This window comes from Manis pentadactyla, chromosome 2 (assembly GCF_030020395.1).
Source record: "Manis pentadactyla isolate mManPen7 chromosome 2, mManPen7.hap1, whole genome shotgun sequence".
NCBI classification, from domain to species: domain Eukaryota; kingdom Metazoa; phylum Chordata; class Mammalia; order Pholidota; family Manidae; genus Manis; species Manis pentadactyla.
This window is the reverse complement of record NC_080020.1, coordinates 84149823-84172614: the sequence shown is the minus strand read 5'-3', so window position 1 is coordinate 84172614 and position 22792 is coordinate 84149823. Positions and strand designations below refer to the sequence as shown.

General features: G+C 36.3%; 1 protein-coding gene across 1 annotated transcript in view; it reads right to left on the bottom strand.

Annotated features, from left to right (window-relative positions):
* Positions 1-5169: 5169 nt before the first annotated feature.
* ANKRD31 (ankyrin repeat domain 31) overlaps positions 5170-22792 on the bottom strand; it is a 166429-nt gene continuing 148806 nt past the window's right edge. The window contains exons 23-25 of the mRNA XM_036886106.2: positions 19700-19840; positions 12183-12285; positions 5170-5517 (exon numbers count right to left, since the gene is read on the bottom strand). Of these exons, the coding sequence (XP_036742001.2) occupies positions 5372-5517; positions 12183-12285; positions 19700-19840 (390 nt within the window). The 3' untranslated portion in view covers positions 5170-5371. The remainder of the gene's footprint in view (positions 5518-12182; positions 12286-19699; positions 19841-22792) is intronic.

Below are 22792 nucleotides of genomic sequence, written 5' to 3'. Positions count from 1 at the left end.
GAAATTATACCAACCAGCTTCTCAGACCACTAAGGTATGAAACTAGAAATGTTATGCAAAAAAAACAAAAAAGCCCACAAACCCATGGAGGCTTAATAGCATGCTCCTAAATAATCAATGGATCAATGACCAAATAAAAACAGAGATCAAACAATATATGGAGACAAATGACAACAATAACTCAACACCAAAAAATCTGTGAGATGCAGTGAAGGCCGTGCTAAGAGGGAAGTATATTGCAAAACAGGTTTACCTTAGGAAAGAAGAGCAATTCCATGTGAATAGTCTAAACTCACAATTAATGAAACTAGAAAAAGAAGAACAAATGAGGCCCAAAGTCAGTAGAAGGAGGGACATAATAAAGATTAGAGCAGAAATAAATACAACTGAGGAGAATAAAACAATAAAAAGAATCAATGAAAGCAGAAGCTTGTTCTTTGAGAAAATAAAATAGATAAGCCCTTAGCCAGGCTTCTCAAAAAAAAAAGAAAGTGTATACAAATACAGAATCAGAAATGAGAAAGGAAAAATCACTATGGACACCACAGAAATACAAAGAATTATTAGGGAATATTATGAAAAATTATATGCTAACAAACTGGATAACCTAGAAGAAATGGACAACTTTCTAGAAAAACATAACCTTCCAGGGCTGACCCAGGAAGAAAGAGAAAATCTGAACAGACCAATTACTAGCAAAGAAATTGAATTGGTAATCAAAAAACTACCCAAGAGCAAAACTCCTGGACCAGATGGCTTCACGGCTGAATTTTATCAGACATTTAGTGAAGACTGAATACCTATCCTCCTTAAAGTTTCCAAAAATTATAAAAGGAGGGAATACTCCCAAACTCATTCTATGAGGCCAGTATCACTCTAATACCAAAACCAAAGACACCACACACAAAAAAATTACAGACCAATATACCTGATGAACATAGATGCAAAAATACTCAAAAAAGTATTAGTAAACCAAATTCAAAAATACATTAAAAAGATCATCCAACATGATCAAGTGGAATTTATTCCAGAGATGTGAGGATGGCACAATATTTGAAAATCCATCAACATCATCCACCACATCACCAAAGGAAGGACAAAAAACAACATGATCATCTCCATAGATGGTGAAAAAGCATTCAACAAAATTCAACATCCATTCATGATAAAAACTCTCAACAAAATGGGTATAGAGGACAAGTACCTCAACATAATAAAGGCCTTATATGACAAACCCAGAACCAACATCATACTAAACAGAGAGAAGCTGAAAGCTTTTCCTTTAAGATTGGGAACAAGACAAGGATGCCCACTTCCCCACTTTTACTCAACATAGTACTGGAGGTCCTAGCCATGGCAAACGGAAAACACAAAGAAATAGAATGCAGCCAGATTGGTAAGAAAGAAGTTAAACTGTCATTGTTTGCAGATGACATGATATTTACATAAAAGAAACCCTAAAGAATCCATCCCAAAACTACTGGAACTAATAGCTGAATTCAGCAAAGTTGCAGGATACAAAATTAATACACAGAAATCTGTTGCATTCCTATATACTAATGATGATGAGCAGAAAGAGAAATCAGGAAAACAATTCCATTCACAATTGCATCAAAAAGAATAAAATATCTAAGAATAAACCTAACCAAGGAGGTGAAAGACCTATATCCTGAAAACTACAAGACACTCACGAGAGAAATTAAAGAAGACACCAGTAAATGGGAGATACATCCCATGCTCATGGATATTAAGAATTAATATTGTCCAAATGGCCATCATGCCTAAAGCAATCTACAGGTTCAACGCAATCCCTATCAAAATACCAACATTCTTCAAAAACTAGAACATATAGTTCTAAAATTTATATGGAACAACAAAAGACCCCAAATAGCCAAAGCAATCCTGAGAAGGAAGAATAAAGCTGAAGGGATTACATTCCCTGACTTCAAGCTCAAGCTCTACTACAGATTCACAGTAATCAAGACAATTTGGTACTGGCACAAAAACAGACCTATAGATCAATGGAAGAGAATAGAGAGCCCAGATATAACCCCAAGCAAGTATGGTCAATTGATATATGATAAAGGAGCCATGGATACACAATGGATAAATGACAGTCTCTTCAACAACTGGTGTTGGCAAAACTGGACAACTACATGTAAGAGAATGAAACTGGTTGATTGCCTAACTCCATACACAAAAGTAAACTCAAAATGGATCGAAGACCTGAATGTAAGTCATGAAACTATAAAACTCTTAGAAGAAAACATAGGCAAAAATCTCTTGAATATAAACGTGAGTACCTTTTACCTGAACAAATCTTCTCAGGCAAAGGAAATAAAAGCAAAACTCAACAAATGGGACTACATCAAACTAAAAAGCTTCTGTACAGCAAAGGACACCAGCAGCGGAACAAAAAGGCATCCTATATTTATTCATAAATGACATATCCAACAAAGGGTTAACATCGAAAGTTTATTACGCCTCAACACCCAAAAAGCAAATAACCCTATTAAAAAATGGGTGGAGGATATGAACAGACACTTCTCCAAAGAAGAAATTCAGATAGCCAATAGGCACATGAAAAAATGCTCCTTATCTTAAATTATCAGGGAAATGCAAATTGAAACCACGATGGGATATCACCTCACACCAGTCAGCATGGCCAACATTCAAAAGACAGACAACAACAAATGCTGGTGAGGATGCAGAAAAAGGGGAACCCTCCTACACTGCTGGTGGGAATGTAAATTAGTTCAACCATTTTGGAAAGCAATATGGAGGTTTCTCAAAAATCTAAAAATAGAAATACCATTTGACTCAGGAATTCCACTCCTAGGAATTTACCCAAAGGAAACAAGTTCTCAGATTAAAAAAGACAGATGCACCCCTATGTTTACTGCAGCACTATTTACAGTAGCCAAGATATGGAAGCACCCTAAGTGTCCATCAGTAGATGAATGGATAAAGAATATGTGCTACATATACACAATGGAATATTATTCAGCCATAAGAAGAAAACAAATCCTACCATTTGCAACAACATGGATGACGCTAGAGGGTATTATGCTCAGTGAAATAAGGCAGGCAGAGAAAGTATCAAATGATTTCACTCATTTGTGGTGTATAACAATGAGGCAAAACTGAAGCAACAAAACAGCAGCAGACTCAGACTCCAAGAATGGACTAGTGATTACCAAAAGGGAGGGGCGGAGAGGGAGGGAGAAGGGACTGAGGGGTATTATGATACGTACACATTTTTGGGGGCAGTCATGGGGAAGATAGTGTAGCACAGAGAAGACATGTAGTGATTCTATGACATCTTACTATGCTGATGGACAGTGACTTCTATGTGGTACTGGGGGTGGGGGTGGGGACTTGATAATATGGGTGAATGTAGAAACCACAGTGTTTTTCATGTGAAACTTTCATAAGAGTATATATCAGTGATACCTTAATAAAAAAAATTTAAAGAAAGAACACTCAAAAAAACAATACTCAGCATGCCTCAAGGATGCTGGCTGTTATATCACTTAACAGGTAACAGAAAATTCTAAGCGGGCTTGGAAAACTAAGTTTAAGAATTTGATCACTAATATGAAAACTAAGAATTGCAGGGTTTCTTATACTATATACTTAGAATGTATGACTAGTAAATTCTAATCACTAAGGTTATTCTTTTAAAAATATTTTTTAAATTACAAAAGAAATATGTGTATTTTTTTAAGTTGAAAGTAAACTGAAATAGTATTCTTCCACCCATCCCAGTCCAACTTCCTTAGGGACAGGAACTGCAATTTTATTTGTAGCATTCCAGACCTTTACCTTGAATTTTCAATAATGTTCAATAATATGAATAACTTGTAACATATTAAGATAACTCCACCCCAACCCATACATACTTATATAAATACACAGTTTATAGCTTGTAAGATATACATAGCATACTAACTATAAAGATATGTATATCTACATGGTTATACTCAAAGGCATATCATTTTTATTTAACAAAATCAGAATTTGTATTAAATACTTTCTAACAATTTGCATTTTTTCACTTACTAATATCTACCTCATATTAGTACACATATTCCCAAATGGACCATGTTTTAAATATATTCTTAAATAATAAAAGCCAAATAGACCACCTCATCATGTATTCAAGAATTAGAAAAACACAATAGTCAAGGGAAATGACAGTAGAATAATAAAATTCTTGTCAATCCTCAGACATTACAACATGTAGGGTCATTCTACTCTGAACATTTTCAATGGACTTTAAAATGATGAAAAATAAAATTATCTAATATGTGTATATACTTTTATTAATAGGCAAATCTTTCCAGGTGCTTTCATTTCAGAAACTTAAAATTTTTTATCTGAATAGACAGTGCCAAAGGGTACACATAGTTAAAAAATTTTCTTTCCCATCAGTTCTCCAGCACCCTAATTGTTCTCCCACAGGCAACTATAGACCATTTTCTTGTCTATTCTAAAGATATTTAAGATTCTATATATTTAAAATAAGAAAATACAAAAAAGCAATACCATTATCTCCCTTCCCCTCAACATTTGCTAGTCTAATTTTTATCACAGTTTTGACTCTAACCAAATGAGAGAGAAGGAATAAAATTAGGACACAGAGTCAAAAAGCTTCTTTAGGAGCGTGGGGTGATGACCTATACAAGTAAAGAATAAGATGACTGTCAAAGGATTTAGACAGATCATTGAGAAAACTTATAAAGCTCTTGCATCCGTTTCTTTCTTAAAAAAGATAAAATCTTCATGACAAGGTAGCAAAACTCCAAGGTGAAGTATATCCTATTTAAAATAATTAGCCCCCAAAACAATACTTGATTCATTTTTCATTCTAAGCTTTATCATAGGTACAATTCTATCTATGCTATGCTTTATGAAACTTAAACCTCTTTCACGATTTTACGTTTTGATTCCAAGACAAATTCCAAAGTAAATGGGGGAAGCTACTGGGGCTGTAGGTTCTCGTTGTAAGTAGACTGACTTTACCACAGCCTTTTTAGGACTAGTTACCACTCTTATTTGTATCTTTACTCCTTTAAGGAACAACTGTTATTTATACAAAGGTAGAGTTGTTGATTTAAAGATTAGTTTTATGTTTATATTAGTAAAAAATCAGAGATATGGTTTACTTCAAAAATGCCTTTATTTTAATGGCAAAAAAGTATTAATCTTATTATAATACTTGAGTTATATTTTTTCTTACAACAGTAAACACACATCTTAAGTAGCAACTCATAAAGTATGTGTAAAATAGGCCTACCAGTCCAAACAAGATAAAATATGAATGTTGTTTAATAACATGGATAATTAATAAATGTTTAAGAAAAAAAGTTTAGAATGTTAGCTCCTCGCTTTCCACATAGAACTTCCAATGCTGATCCATTATATGGCATGGGAGAAATTCTTGATCGCTGATTAACAGTATTTCATTTACTTGTAGATAATGTGGGATGCTCTGCATTGACTCTCTGGAAGCTCCTGTTTAAAGAGGTGCCAACAAATTAAAAACTGCCTTTTAAAAAATAAGATTTAAATTTACTTATTACAAATCCTAGATCCTAGTCAAGTCTGTAAGCAAGCATACATAACAGGTTTTCTGACCAGGTCATTCTTCATTTGCTCCATTTTCTATACCTGAGAGATAAAGCTGTAAATCAGTATTGGCTAATTTTGGGAGAAAGAGGCCTGTCTGTAGTCTAAACACAAAGGCAAGAAAACGATGATTGAAGCTTCTGAAGGTAGTTGTACAAGACCTCAATTTCCAGTAAGTGGGAAATAAAACAGTTGAGAGTACTAAATGAGATGCTGCATGTGAAATGCTGCCTAACATACAGCAATCACTCAATAAATATTAGCTGCTATTATCATTATTTATTACTGAAAAGAGTATTAGGCTGGAAGATGGATGGTCAGTTTTCTAGGCCACACAAACCCAGTGTGTGATCTCAAGCAAGTTAAATGGCTTCTCCAGCCAGAACAAGTAGGAAAATAACCATTTACGTGGATGTTTGGCTCTTCCTATTGCCCCTCATCTCCAACAAGGACTACATGGCTAAGGAACCATTCTGCTCATGCACAAGGTAGGGAGAAATAAATGTTCCTGAAGTAATAAATATCACCAAATATTAGATGTTCTGCGTAAGTCAACTTAAACTGAATTGCTAGATTGACTACTAGGCAAAAGAATTGGTTCATATCCATCAGATACCTCATGCCATGTTATGAGTTGCCCAAATTAGCATTTCCAAATGACAAGTTCATTAGGTTAAAAAATAATTTTTTATTTTTTCTTCTAATTAAAAAATTTCCCTTATTTTAATTGATGATTTACTTCTGCATCACTAATTTTTGAGTTCTTTTCATTTAACCCATTTTACTTCTCTGGCTCTCAGTTTCATCACCTGTAATGTGACTAGTTGATATATAAGGTTCATTTCTAATTCTAAAATCGCTGAACTCAGACTTTCAGACTTATTCTTTCAAATAAGCATTCTACAGTTCATTAAGGATTATGAAAGTGAAACTTTGCTTACTCCAATTATAAATGGAAATGAACATACTTATGTATACATTCTGTTTCTGAATCAGAAATAATACCAATCAAAGGCAAAATGATTAAGGATTATTTTAACAGATTACAAAATACATCTGCTCTAGTTATGCTGGGGAAAAAATTCTCTTATGGCTATTTAAATACAAAATTCAATGCCTTTGAAATAAAATGATACTAAAGGATAAATATGGTGGTAGAGTATATGATTTAATGTTTAAAATGAGATTAATAATTTAATATAGATTTACATTGATAAGATCAAAAGCCATCTATGAAACTTGTACTGGAATCAAGAAATAGACATATTTAGAAGCTTAAAAATATTTAAGCCCCCATTCTTTAGGGAAAAACTGAAACTTAGTAGGTGATCCCTTAGCTGAACTGGGTTTGAGGTACTTGATTTTATATATAAAATGTGTAGGTTTTGTGTGCCTTTGTTGTACAGACATGAACTCTGGAGTTCTACTAAAAAGGACTTCCTAAATGGCCTAATATGTAAAATAATCTGGCAAAGGACCTAGTCTATGGCAGGTGCTCAACAGATAATTAGTTTTCTTCTGTTTCCTCCTATATCAGGACATATATCTTCCATTCTATGAATTAGGTTAAAGTTAACTATGGTACCAGGATGAGAAGAAATCATGCTTAAAATAATGAAAAAGAACCAAGAGTTGTAAATAGCAGAGGAAATAAAAACCCTCTGCTCTGTTATCAAGTACCCATCTTCCTTGGGTGTTAGGTCTTAACCACATAAAACAGAAGCACCTGTGAATATTTGTGCTCTATCACATATACTTTTACAGAGAAATGAAGCACGATAACAGCACTGAAATGAAGAAAACTGTTTTGTTAAAGTCATTTATTTGCATCAGATTATCAGTAGCTCAAGGACCATTTTTATTAAATACACACAGAGTCTATTTCTTCCTTTAAAAAAAAGCATGTTCTATTTTCAAATGAACAAATGATGTTAGATCCCCATGAAAAAAATTATATAATTAATGTGAATTAAATAAAATCTTGGGACAAGAAATACTTCAGGAAAAATTCTTTTTCTTAAATGAATACATTTAGCTTAATCTATTTTGTATGTCTTAGTACTATGATGACAGGAGACATAAGTATATAAAATTGGCTTTTCAGGTACATAACAAAGTGTGATTCATCTTAACAGAATTTTTTTCTAAAGAACTTTATAAAAAAACATGTCAATATATCTGTATGCAAATTATACAGAAGTTTTGGAAATGTTCATTTTTTTCCCTTCCAATTTATACTGAAATATCAGCGAAGATTCCCTAAGTAACACAGAAGAGGAACTATAGCCAAGTAGGCAGAGAGGAAAGAGGCTTGGGAGGAAATTGTGAAATTTCAAGGGGAAACAAACACACCATAGACTCACTCCACTGTAAACTTTAAAAAGTCTTTAGAGAGAGATACTTTAGAGATTTTACTAACATTTCCTCAACAGAATTTCATTTTTAAAGGTTGGTATTTTTATGTTTAAAATCTTTAATTAGAAATAACATACTCTCAAATGTGTTACCATACCACATTTTAACATTCTGGAGTCCATCAATACATTGATTTGAGTTATCAACTTAACTAGTTTTTGTGTCTAACTCAGAATAAAGTTCTCCCATCATCTCTGGCTCATTGAAGAGTCTTAAAATGGCAAGAATAAAGACTATATCACTTATCGTCATGACTCAGGATTTTTTTGATACACTGAATCTAAAATGATATGAAGAAATAAATTGGATGTTGAGGCATATCTACCTATTAGAGCAGTCAATCACAAATAAATCCTTTAAAATAGCTGTCCTTTGAACCATATTCATGCTTCCACTGACTCATTCACTTATTCAATGAACCTTACTCAATGAACATTTTCTGGGAATCTACTTGTACCAGGCCTTGTGGAATATAATAGGAAGCAAGCCCATATAAATCTCTCTAACTCAAAGATCCTGTCAGGGTGTCAGAAGATTAAAATTAGGTAACCAGCAATTATTTACAATACAGAGTGATATGCATTAAGATATGACCATCTATTTGCACAATAGTATATTAGAATCTATACATTTCTTATGAGTTAATGGAATTGTAATTTTTCTTTCTTTTTCTCTTTCTTTAACCTTGTCCAAATTTCATTTTTTTCCAACACTTATTTGCTTTGTTTCTCTAATGGATCATCCAAACAAGGCACATCTTTAAATGAAAGGGAGTGCTACTAATAATTCTGCTGAATTACGGACTGCCCTGGTCCAAGTAGGATGTATGATCATCGTGGTTTTGAGAAATGTAAATAGATCTTCCTAGTTCCCTTACTCCTCAAAAAGCACTATTCTGAGTATGATCATCAAAAAGTATAAGAGAACAGATATTTTCATGATCTGAAGTATGCTGATGAAATCCACATAGACTTGTTTTTCTATTAGGCTTTATGGTCAAAGCCATGTCTTCTATGACCACATTTTGATATGAAGAGGGATAAAGATTCTCTCCTGAATGCTTTGCTTATAATAGGGTTAAGAGTCTACATTTCTAACTTGCAGGTCTTTGGTATCTGTTAGGTAGCACAAAACCAGGTACAAAAGAATACTAAATAAGGAGCTTCAACTGAAACCCCAACAGCAGCCCACAGAATGCCAGCAGGGACTGCGTAGAGATTTCTTAGCCCTTATCAAGGTAGCCAGAAGCTGGTCGGCATACTGGCACCTCCATGGTTCTCAAATTAGCATTAACATTTTCTGAAATATCTAAAGGAAAGAAGATCCAAGATTTCTGGAAAGAAATTAGTAACAAGAAACTGTTTATATTGCAGGCGACAGATGTAGCAGTTCAGAATCCACTTTTTACTTCATGTTCACTCAGTAGGGGAGCTGTGAGCCCTCAGGAAAGAGATATATTGCTGGGGTTGGAAATGCCTACCTAGAATTTAGAAAATCTGAGGAGCAGATAACCTTTGTGATGCAAGACAGAACCTTTATTTGTGTTTTACTCTTTCAGTAGTGCTTGGCTTTCCTTCAAATGTGTGTCTGTGCGTGGGAGAGACAAAGATAGCATGAGAGAGGATGTGCTGTGGAATCAAAGTGAAGGGCTGAATTTCAAGAGTTTTCAAATTGTTACCTGCAATAAGAAGTCTTATACTACTAGTTATTCAGTCTATTGTCAGGCAGGCTGCATAAGAATCATTTAAAAAAATTCAGGTTCCTGGGGCCTACTCCAAGATTTGATTAGGTAGGTCTGCAGTCAGGATTAGGAACCAAAGACCATGTATTATTACAAGAACTCCTAGTTTCTTAAGCCCTTTAACTTCCCCAAAGCTGTTTTATCTGACCTGTTTCCCCAAGCACTTTTGAGGTTGTCTTCAGAAAACTGGGAAAAGTGCATCTTATTCTTGAGCCAGTTTTTAGGACAAAGACACTCAGAGATTAGCATGGATTAGGAATAAAGTCAGGAGAGGAACATACATTGAATTATTGGGTTTGTTGTAATAAAAGGATAACCTTGGGGACCCCGTGGTTAGGTGCTTGGTGACAGTAATCCCTGTTTGATTCTTGGATCTTATTATGACAAGAGAAGTATTATTTTCTGTTTCGTACCTCCTCTCTGCCAATACTGTCCCCAACTAGTCTGAGACAGGGATATTGGGGGAAAAAAGGGGGGCTCTGTAGCAGACAAGAGTAACATAATATTGAGACAGGGACCAGGGACCGTGGGTTTAGACAAAGTAGGGTGAGGGCCTCTGGAAAAAGATCCCTACCAAAACTCCATGTTAAACAATTAAGCAAAGCCAGAGTCACATTAATTCTCTAAAGTAAAAATATCAAACTAGGAATATAAGCATTTTTCAGTGCGATTAGTTAAAACTAAAAAGCCAGCAACAACTTGGCCTAGAAATTTGAATACTCCCCAGATAAAAAAAAAAAAATCTCAGCATAGCCTATGTTTTCACTGTGTCAATTAGAGCATACCATTTTAAGATTTACTTTAGCCTGCTCAAAGGCCCAGTTTATTTAAGAAAAATTCTATCTTAAAGCTAAGATTGCATTTTAATCAAACAAACACTAACTCAGCCCATCTTTGAAGCAAGGCAGGCAGTCTTAATTGACATGCTCCCAGATCAAAAAGTGGCTATCCTGGGAAAGAATCAGAGCAGTAAATTTCTTGTGTTAAGCCAACTTTGAAAAATAACCCACTAATAAGAAACTTAGTATCTCTTCAAAAATAAACATTTTGGGACCATCTGGTAAGTCTGCATCTCTAGCCCTTTGTCTCTCAACCACCTATAAATTCCCCTAGACAATGCACCACCGGGACTCTCTTGTCCCCTCCCAGCACAGCCCAGAAGCTCTTTCCTCTTACTTTATCTCTGAATAAAAGCCTCTCACTTGCTCTCCTACTTTGAGTGTTTGGGGAGTTCATTCTTCGATTCTGTAAACAAGAACCCCGGCATCAACATTAGTTATGCCTGCTTTACAGAAATGTGTGCTTTCCTTTCCCAGATCATTTCAAAATCTGTTGCTAATTGTGAAGACCACATTCTCTGCAATTTTCTCAGGTTAAGGCTTATTTCATCAGATAAGGCATATTAGTTCACATTAATGAGCAAAGATTTATTTTAGTACTTATTTTTAGAAAATATGGAAAAGTAACTGAATCATGCCCCAAGGAAGGAAAAAATGACCATTTTTCCCTTTTTATATGACACTAAAAAATCTATCCAAAGTAAGTACAGCATAGATTCATAGAAAGGAACTGCAAAGGAAGGTATCATTTAAAAAATTCTCCTAGAATCAACTGTGGTTAAAAATGGAATCCTGTAAACAAACAAACAGAAAATAACAAGTATTGGAAGAGATGTAGGGAAAACTGGAACCCCTGTACATTGCTGGTGGGAATGTAAAGTAGTTCAGTTTGGCTGTTGCTCAAAAAGTTAAAAATGTAATTACTACATGATACAGCAATTCCTCTCACAGGTATATACCTAAAAAACTGAAAACAGATATTCAAACAAATACATGTACGTACATGTTCATATGGCACTATGCCTAACAGCCAAAAGTAGAAACCCAAATATCCATCAAAGGATGAACCAACAAATTGTGATATATGTATATATATGCAATGAAATAATATTCATCCATAAGAGGAATGAAGTATGATAGATGTTACAATATGGATAATCCTTGAAAGGATTATGCTAAATGAAAGATGCCAAATACACAAGGACATATATTATATGATTCCATTTATATGACACATTCAGAATATGCAAACCCAAAGACAGAAAGGTAGTTCCCAGAGACTGGGAGGAGTGGAGAATGGGGAATAACTGATGAATGTCTATGGGATTTCATTTTGGGTGATGAAACTGTTTTGGAATTACACAGAAGAGGTGGTTACACAACACTGTCAATGTACTAACTGCTATTGAACTGTTCACTTTAAAATGGTTACTTGAATTTTATGTAAATTGCACCAGAATGAAAGAAAAAAAAAAGATAAAAAAATGAAGTGCTTTCTCAGTAGCTTTGGGCATGTTTTCCCCACAACACAGAAATGTGTGTGTGTCTGCACATACCTGGAAGACAAGGTTGGTGTTGCTGGGGTACTGCGTTTGGCTCTGGTGGTATGGGTACTTCCTCAAAAACATACTTTACAAGCGCTTTCCCCAGATATGTTACCTGTACATAAATAAGCACAGAATTAAAAAATCATACATTTAATAACAAGCAAACACACTTGACTCCTTGTAAATTGTAACTTCAGTAAAGCATTGAGTGTTGTATATAATGGATTGGCAAACTAGTCCACATCCACATCTGGCCTGCCATCTTTTTTATTTTGTAAATAAAGTTTCATTAGAACACAGTAATACCCGTTCACATACCTAACACCTATGGCTGCTTTAGTGCTACAAAAGGACTGAGTAGTTGCAACAGAGACCATATGCTCATGAAGCCTGAAATATTTGGTCCTTTACAGAAAAAATTTTGATAATCCTGTGATACAACATTCATTTGCTCATCTATTCACTTATTTAGCAACCAATAATTCAGCATCTGCTCCTTTATAATTAATGTTGCATTAATAAAACTAATCCATAAAAACAATGGTACTTTTTGAGAAATCGTATACTTAACTGAGTGGATTAATATCATTTGAGGTCTATGCATTCCATTTTTTGGGTTTTTGTTTTTGTTTTTCAGTTTCTTTGTGAACTTAGCTATTTATCAGCCCAAAAAGTCAGTGGTTAGAAATATCTACACATGAATAGGTGAGCTGAGGCAGATAGGTAAAACACCGGTCAGAAATATTCTAGGCCTGAGGGTCTTTGGGTTCTCCACTGTTTTAAGTCTGTCTGATAATACAGCCCCAGAAGCTAGGTTCACTGTGGCTAAACTATCAAGTCTCAGCTTAAACATGCCTTTATTCAAGATGCCTTCCTATAACTTCTAAGCTCAAGTAATGACCTCAAGACTTCCATAACTTCTGTGCACTTATTTCTCTCAGGGCATTTATGCTATTCATATGAAATTATGTGCTAACATGTCTGTTTCCATTAAATTATAAGCTATTTGAAATAGTGTCTGTGTTATATTCATTTTTGTACTCTTAGCACTTCATTAGTGCTAGACAACAACATGGGTTAAAAATCTCTGAAATCCTAGCTCTTAAGCAAGATTCTTAAATTCTCTGAGCCTCAGTTTTTTCACTTATATATAAAATGAGTTATGTTGTAAGGATTAAAAGAGATAACATATGAAAAGCATCTGGGATACCGTGTAGCACATCCAGAGTGCCCAATAAATGCTTATTATTGCATAGTGAGGAAGGCCTAAGGAAACTGGAGGGATTAGCCTTAGGGCTCAATCCCATGACCAAAGCCTGGTAATGGAAATGGAACAGACCTGGCCTACCCAGTGCGCTAACATGTTTGAGGACACTAGCCATGGTAGGAGAGGTGAGGCCCCTTAATGCCATCTGTCAGTTCTCCAAACAATCTACAATTAGAAACAATGGATTTTGTTCATGTTATGCCCTGACAGTATCCAACACACTTTATGCAATGTGCTGGCTTGGTATGTTTTCACCTATAACTCAGATTTAAAGTATATTTTTATTAGTTAGTGCTGGGTAATACAAGGTAGTAAAGTTGTACTTTAGTAGTCTTACAGGTCATGAGTTCCCACAAGTCTTAAACATACCATTAGGGGTAATTCAGACATACAAAGAGCACAGCTTTAAGAAAATTTACTGAGTTGAAAATTTATTTTCTGCAAGCTGGGAGTGATTTACTGAACAAGGGTAATAATGAATATAACTCAAAATGAGCAGACACCAGTTGCTTCTGGAAACTTCATAATAGTGCCTAGGCTCCAGCTGGCTAAAGCACAAGAGCAAACAGTCATCATTTTTGCATGTAACTCAAACTCTGAATCATGAACTAAATCTCACCAAATCCAAATCTAGCTCATGTAGGGAGAGCTGCAGGTTAGATTCTTAGGGTTTTGGACTACATAGCATATGGCAATCACAGAAACTTCACTATCTAAAACCCATTTTGATGAAGGGTAGCTGACTGGATGCCATCATCCCTCCGATGAGAAGAGAGTGGGAGCTCAGGGTAAGGTGTGTTCTGAGGATATCTGTGGGTTGTTGAGTTCTTGCTTTTCTAAAAGGTAGAACTGCAGATATGCTTCATCTAATGCCACTGATGCTCTTCCTGAACTCTTTAAGCAGAAGGCCCACTATTCCTCAGAAATAGTCTTGTTGATGCCTTAATATCATACTGATGCCGGGGTTCTTGTTTGCGGAGTCGAAGAACGAATTTCGCAAACATTCAAGGTAGGAGAGCCAGGGAGAGGCTTTTATTGAGAGATACAGTGAGAGGACAGAGCTCCTGGGCTCACACCAGGAGGGAACAAGAGAACCAATAGTGGTACATTGTCTAGGGGTTTTATAGGCAGTTGAGGATTTTTGGGAACTGCACAAAGACTTAGGGGTGTGGTCTTGTTAAGTGGTCCCTGAATATTTATAATTAACTTAACACAAGCAACTTCCTGCTCTGATGATTTCTCCCTGAGGTATCAGCTTCTTGGGCTGGGAGCATATCAAACAATGCTGCCTGCTCAGCCCCTAAGGTGGGCTGAGGTATTGTTTGCTAAAGAGTAAGTTAAGAATCTTACTTCTTAAACTTCCTGGGTGTTAAAATGCAATCTTATCTTTAAGGTGGAATCCTTCCTGCCTTTTACTATGTTGTTTACAGCTGGGTCTGCATGCTAAGTTAGTTGCCCAGTTTGCAAATCACCTCATCAGATCTGAAGGAGGAAATACAGCCTGGGCCTTTTAGTATGCTAAAGTGAATCTTACACATGATTGCAAATGATTAGCAAAATAAAAACACGTGCTACTCTTCTTTATGTGGGGAATATTAATTGATCTTACTGAAGAATGACTCTAGAGCTTAATGTTTAACACAGAATTTTGGTAGGGGGTTTCCTTGCATGTAGGTTACATTGCTCTGACTGCAAATATCCTGCTTTGCTTTTTCCAGAGGCCCTCATCCTATTCTGTCTAATGGTCCCTGTCTCAATATTTAGGGAAGAAGTACTCTGTGTGTGTGTGTGTGTGTGTGTGCATGTGTGCATACATGTGTAGGGTGGATGGATGATTCACTCAGTCACTATTCTGGAAATGTAGTTAATAAGTCAAGCCAGATTATTAATTAACTTTACTTTGGTAAGGTCTCTTACCAAAGTAAAGAAATAAAGTACTGTATCAACTGTCATTAATTGCAGTAAGAAATGTTTCTCTATACCTTATGTACTAGCATGCACCAAGAAAAAATATAAAACATGACCTGCATTTGGATATTAAAGAGGTGTCCAATAATTTATTTCCCTGCAGGGGCTCCATTTTATTTGAGAGTATCAGTCCATTTTTCACAAGTCTTTAGAACTATCTGTTAGTATTAACTAATAGGAATCTGCACATGAATGATCAAACGACGGTTTTAACTCCATCTCAAGTTTTAAGAAACAATTCTTAAATTTTCACTACCCCATGAGGAAGAGGAAAGGATAATTGATTTTGATCTTAGGGAGGAAATAAAGACAAAGAAACAAAAGAAAACTATAGGCATTCTTTGAAGTTCATTGTAACACAAAAATACATTTTGGCTAAGAAATTTTTTTAAAATTCACAAATGAAATATTTCTCTAAGAATTCAGAAGACAAAGTGTATCAACGTGTAACAATTTCCTTGGATGTGGTGATCCTGCGGAAATAATGATGCAAGTGAAGTTTATCTTCTTACTATCCACCTGCCCCGAATCCCTATCCTGCAGCCCTTCCTTCCGCACTTCCCCAAATAGTCTGTCTATGCTGTGAGAGAGGGTGTAGGCCTTTCACATTATTTGTCTTTAGGATTCATACTTCCTGGATATCTGTATTTTAAAAGGGCCCACATCTTCAACCATCTCTTCCTGAGTAGAAGCTAGGCTCACAGCTTTGAGTTAAGACACACTGGCACTGTGATTAACTAACTGAATAAGGCTGACTGGCTGTCCAGATCAACAATTTCTATCACTTTCTATACTCCTACCCAACCTTTTCATAATCATGGTGGTGGGAGGAATTTTTAAAGAAAGTGTGTAGGGTGAGTGGGGACCCATAGAGGAAAGTCAATACTAAATCCAAATGAGTAAATTTATAAGGGTGGAAATTCAATGAAGCATTCAGATGGGAAGTATGTTTGCATGAGATGTCAGTGCTCGTTGAGTCACTGCCCAAAAGTCTACTTTTCATTTTCATATAGTTCTGGGCATTCACAATAATGAACTGTCATTGACACTGTTATGATTTTCATACTGCAATTATATCAGAGAAGCATTTTTCCTGTGGAAGAAGGTAATTTTTGCTGCATAAGAATGAGGCTTTGCAGAAATTCATAAAGGCAGCTAGGTTGATAGGATGTTCTTTTGAGTTCATGGCAACCTGCTTCCAGTGAAAGGAACGTGGGTCTCCCTGTATCATTGTAAATGTAGAAATACTTTATAAGCAATCAGAAAATCAGGTTCTAGTCCTGGTTCTGGCACTTACTAGCCTTCCTTGAGGCTAATCAGGTCACTGAACTTCCTGCAATTCTGTTGTCACGTCCATAAATAGAGATAATAGCTGGCCTTCTTACCTCATGGGCATGTTGTGAAAGAACACATGAAATTATGAACCACACAGTGCTATGCAAGTTATTCTCCAAGTTGCAAGAGTCTTTAGACACCATTTAGAACTACTTATTTTATACATAAGAAAATTGAGGTTCAGAAAGGTTAGATGACTTGACCTAGATCAGTGCTTCTCTCCAGGCTGCACATTATAATCTCCTGGAAAGCTTTTTAAAATACTATGATCCAGTCTCCAACCCATACTATTAAATCAGAAGGTATGGGGCTGGAGTCCACTAAGCAATGGTAGTTTTTAAGAGCTCCCCAAATGATTCTAGTGTATAGGCTGAAACTGAAACCATTGTCCCAATCATGTAACTCATCATGAGTGGAACCAGGAACTAGCTTGGTCTCCTATCTCCCACCTAGAGATCACTGCTGCATCAAGATGGTGCCTACCAGCTGGGAGAACACAGCAGCAAGAGGAGTTGGAGATGCCCAGTGGGAGTAAGCATCAGGATTCCCTGTACAGCAGCTGAGCTGCTTGGCTAGGAGGTCTGAGTCATCTCTGTCTACTGGCTCTGTCATTCTGTCAAATGCAGGACAGACCTAGTTTTTTGGTGTTTTGTGTCTGACAATCTACCACTCCTGGCCCCACAGCCCACAGCCCTACCATCATTCTCAGAAACGAATCAGTAGAAATATTTAAGATTACCTAAGCATGGAGCTAGATGGTATATGCTCAGTGAAATAAGCCATGCAGAGAAAGACAAGTACCAAATTATTTCACTCATATGTGGAGTATAAGAGCAAAGAAAAACTGAAGGAGCAAAACAGCAGCAGAATCAAAGAACCCACAAATGGACTAACAGTTACCAAAGGGAAAGGGACTGGGGAGGATGGGTGGGAAGGGAGGGATAAGGGCAGGAAAAAGAAAGGGGGCATTACAATTAGCATGTATAATGTTGGGGGGGGTACGGGGAGGGCTCTACAACACAGAGAAGACAAGTAGTGATTTTACAGCATCTTACTATGCCGATGGACAGTGACTGTGAAGGGGTAAGTGGGGGGCCTTGGTGAAGGGGCGAGCCTAGTAAACATAATGTTCTTCATGTAATTGTAGATTGAGGATACTAAAATAAAAAAATTACCTAAGCAGTAAAAAGCTCCTTTCATCAAGAAATGACTGTGAATTTAGGAGTTACCCCAAGACAAGAGGAGGCAGAGGTTTCTGTGGTAAATTTTAGAAGAGGGTCTTAAATATTGCTAAGAAACTCACTGGGGTAGTGTATCTCAGCCTGGGGTAGTTACTGGAAATACATGTGTACCCTGTAGAGATTTTTAAGTCTGTTTCCATTTTTAGGATAACTTAAAAAAATCCAAGCCTACTCAGATGATCTGTAAGAATATCCTATATCCAAGAATTGCCCTAATTTTAGTGCCCACATTGCCCATATTTTTGGCTTCACTATCACATAGGTGTTAAACAGTATGACTCTAATCGACATGGCTGACAAGAAAAGACCAGAGGCAATGGGATATGTAAAAGGCATTTAAGTACAGAGTGAGGGCCCAATGATGTTGCAGCCAGCTATTCAAATGCAGGAAATGTGGTAGTTTCAATTAAGAAAGTAGGTGGGAGAATTGAGTCATCACGGGCACACTGTAGCAGAGGCATGTTGAGCTCAAAAGAACCTAAGTTACAGCAATCAGTACCATATTCAAGAAGTAAGCATAGATTTAGTTTCTGCAAAATGATACAATCTATCATAAATTTAAGATATTTTGTGAAAAGAAGGATTTCCATGGGTAAAATATTAATCACTAACATGCAAAGATGATGATTTTATAAGTCCATGGGAAGGACTGGAAACTGTGAATTGAAAGCACTTGGCCTGGTAATGCCAGGGGTGCAGAAAAAAACCCAAACGTTAGGGTTAAAAAAGTACGGAGACACTATAAAAGAGAGGAAATCCAAAATGTGCTACTGAAAGTGAAGGAACTGTAACAATTGTGGAGGAGCCCCACACAGGCCCAGGTAACAAGACTGCAGGGCTTAGGGGTGCACACTGAGAACAGGAGACAGGAGGAGGGTAGGCAGAGCTGAGTTGGGCAAAAGAAGAGAGGTAACTACGCCTTCTATTACTGAGGCTTACTGTAATGGCTAGTGGAGGTTGAGGCATCTGTGATTCTGTGAAACAATAATGATGGATATCTGATGATTCACTCTTTCTGTGTGAATCATTGTAAGACTGTTCCCTGAAGTGGCGCCATGGACATCTGGAGGGTGTTGATTATTGAGCCTCAAGGGTGCCAGTCATTCACAGTCTTCAAATTGGTGGTTAAACTGGGTTTAGACTCAGAAGACAGAACTGAGGAGGAGACCACTAAATCTGGGAAGTCTAAATGATAAGAAATATTTATTTTGGGAGACTAGCAATTCATGGATAAGACTATGCTCAAACATAGAAGTGCACCATATGCACTGCACTTTTGTGAGTCTTAGGGTCATATCTCCTGTATGCTCATTTCTTTTGTCTGTAGGGGAAGATTTTGCTTCTTTCATCAGATTACTAATAACATTAAATTATCAATACACCAGTGGTCTCAAATTTCCTGTGGAATCACAAATACCTGAAATCACCTGGGGGATAATAGAGAAAGACTGGGGCATTCAAATTTCCAAGACTAGGTGAGGAATAAGGAAGGTGGATAACCCTCAGTCAGCTGGAAAACCCTGCATGTAGGGAATTCTGGCAAACAGGAGTTGTAGGAGAAAGCATGTAATGTATTGTAGAAGGAACATATGAGGACAAAAACTAGATTGGAGAACTTTTTATTTCCTAAAAAAAAGGTAAAGTTTTATCATTAAAAACTTTTTTAACCTTTCTATTAGAATATGAAGTTAAAGATAAACTTAAGAATGACTCACCTTATTCCAAGCATAGTTCCAGGTCACATAACTATCACCTCCTAGAAGATCCTTGAGCCAGGTGACTGGACTTTGATAAATCTGACCATCTTCTACCTTTATTTTACCGCTCAGTAAAATGCTGGCTTTATGGGTAGTCTCCTGAAGTGCAAAATAAAATGAAAATTAAGATAAAAAAATAAAAGCTGAAATAGTGAAATTCTGCTTCTGTCCATGATGAAGGAACAAGGACCAGATTTATCCTAACACAACAACAAAACAGAAAAATATATAAAACAATGGTTTGAAAAATACCAAACATCAGGCAACAAAGTGCAGTGATGCCTGAGAAGTGAGAAGTTAATGAAGTGAGCCCTTCAACTATGCCAGCACACTGCTTTGAGAGAGTTTCCAGGTCATGGTGAAGGGAGAGCAATCCAGATAAAGCCTGTGGACTCCTTAAGTTGTGGAGACAAAACAGAGTCTAGGGAGGTATGATGACTAGAGTTGTAGGACACAGTAACTGAAGAAAAGAGAAATACACAGAAAGACAATTCTGTAAATCTTCAGAATTTTAAGTATTCACCTGAGTAGTGATTGGCCATGTGTGTGAGGAAATTACCCAAGGCTGGAGAAAAAAAACCCCAAAACACTTGAAAGGATTAGAGATAATGGCACCTGACATTCTCAAAGGGCAGAAATTGGGCCTATTCCCAACAGCATGACTAGGAAAACCTCAAAACTGATGGGGCACTGGTAGAGTACACAGAAGAGTCTTGCCTCATGAGTAGAAAACTGAACACTGATCCAATCCTGCCTAACAAATCTAAAAGCAAGATCCAAAAAGATAAAATTGTTTCCAAGAACTTAACTTTATCCTAAATCTCCAAGATATTTATAAGAATACAAAAAGCCCAGCATCCAACAAGGTAAATTTCACAGTGTGTGGGATCAAATAAAAAATTAATGCGCCAGGAAAGAAGTAGGAAATACAACCCATAAGGAGGAAATAAACCAATCAATTGAAAATGAGCACTGGCAAGGATATTAGTATTAGCAGGTAAGGGACATCAAATAGTTATTATAATCACATTCCACGTACTCAAAAGTTATGCGAAGACATCGAAGATATAAGAAGACTCAAATCAAACTTCTAGAGATGAAAATTACAATGTGTGAGATGAAAAATACACTGGATGGGATTAAGGACAGATTAGACATTGCAAACAAAAAGATTAGTGCATTCAGACACAGCAATACGAACTGCATAAAAATGAAACACTGAGAAAAGAGAGTTAAAAAAAATTAACAGGTCACCAGTGAATTATGGAATAACTTCAAATAACCTACTATGTGTGCAATTGGAGTTCAAAGAGGAGGGGAGGAAGAAAATACAGCTGAAGAAATAATGACCGAAAAATTTCCAAATTTGAGATTCATATTTGAAACCCAAAAAGATTCAAGCAAACCCTATGCATACGAAACATGAAAAAAAATCATGCCAATGTTCATCATCATCAAAACTGCTTAGGACTAGAGATAAAGGGAAAATATTAAAAGAGTCATAAGGAGAAAAAAATACCCATTACTTAGAGAAGAATAAAGTTAAGAATAATAGCATATTTCTTGTTGGAAACAATGCAAGCAAGAAGACAGTGGAGCAACATCTTTAAAATACTTAATGAGGAAAACCATTTCTACCTAGATTTCTAAATCTATCTAAAATAAAATACCTTTCAAAAATGAAGGTGAAATAAAAAGGAGAAATGGAAGTATACTACTTTGAGGTTCTTACAATATACATGAAATGGTATAATATCACTTAAAAGTAGACTGTGAGAAGGTAAAAATATGTTCTATAAACTCTAAAGCCACAACTAAAATAAAAAGAATTATAGCTAATAAACCAACAAAGGAGATAAAGCAGGAAAAAGATGAAAAAGGGAACAAAGAAGAAACTAGAGAAATGGAAAACAAATACCACATAGTAGATTTACACTTAATTATATCAAAAGTCATCCTGAATGTAATTATCCTAGAATCAACTCCTGACATGACACTGTAAGGATCCACTCCCAGGTGAAAATAAGTACAAAAAACTTTGTTAACGTTCTGGAAATGGTTATAAGGGCATTCACCAAATGAAATATCTATTCAACAAAATCTATGACAATTAGGTTAATAAAAGGTGAAACTCTGTGGTATTTGAACTAATACCGCTTCTTCTGCCCCTCTCCCAGATTGAGTGCGTCAGCGACTCCACTCCAGACTGCTGCAGCCAGAAACATTGCTCCTTCTCCAGGACATCAGTATTTCTCATCCTCTTGTCAGCTATCTGTCGCTAAGGCTAAATTGTGGATGAGTGCAGCCAAGAACTGTGGGTCCCATTCTTTTGCCTACCCCACACTGGTGAAACAGAAGTTATACTGCTGGCATGGTGCCACTGAGGCTACTCGGACCCTGACCACCCCTGAACTAGCTTGTAAGGTGGTGGTTTCATGTCAGGATAGGCAAGCTGAAAAGGCATCAGGTTACCGTGCCCACCTCCACCAAATGCTCAGCTAATAAGTCGGGGTGTCATTCAGAAAGAAGTTGCCGTGTCTTTCTCCCAAGCTCCAGAGTCATGACACAGAGGTTTTTCCTGGGAAAAGAAGCAAGCCTTAAAATAGCTCCCAATCTTAATCCCAATGGAGAGCTATACCATATCCATAGGTTGGACAACTCAACATTGCTAAGACATCATTTGTCTCAAAATTAATTTGTAGATTCAACTCAACACCAATAAAAATAATAGCAACCTTAAAAAAAAAAGAAATGGACAAACTCACTTTAAGATTCATATGGGATTGCAAATGACCTAGAATAGCCAAACACTTTTGTAAAAGGAGAACATACATAATTTCAAGACTTTTATGGCTACAATAATCAAAACAGTATTGATGGAAAGCTAGATGAGCTGATCAAAAAAAAAGAATAAGGAGTCCAGAAACAGGCATGTATGTGGACAACTAATTTTCTACAAGGGTGCCAATACTATTTAATAGAGGGTACTTTTTTTAACACATGTTGCTGTAACAATTGGATATACAAATTCAAAAATATGAGTGGGGTTCC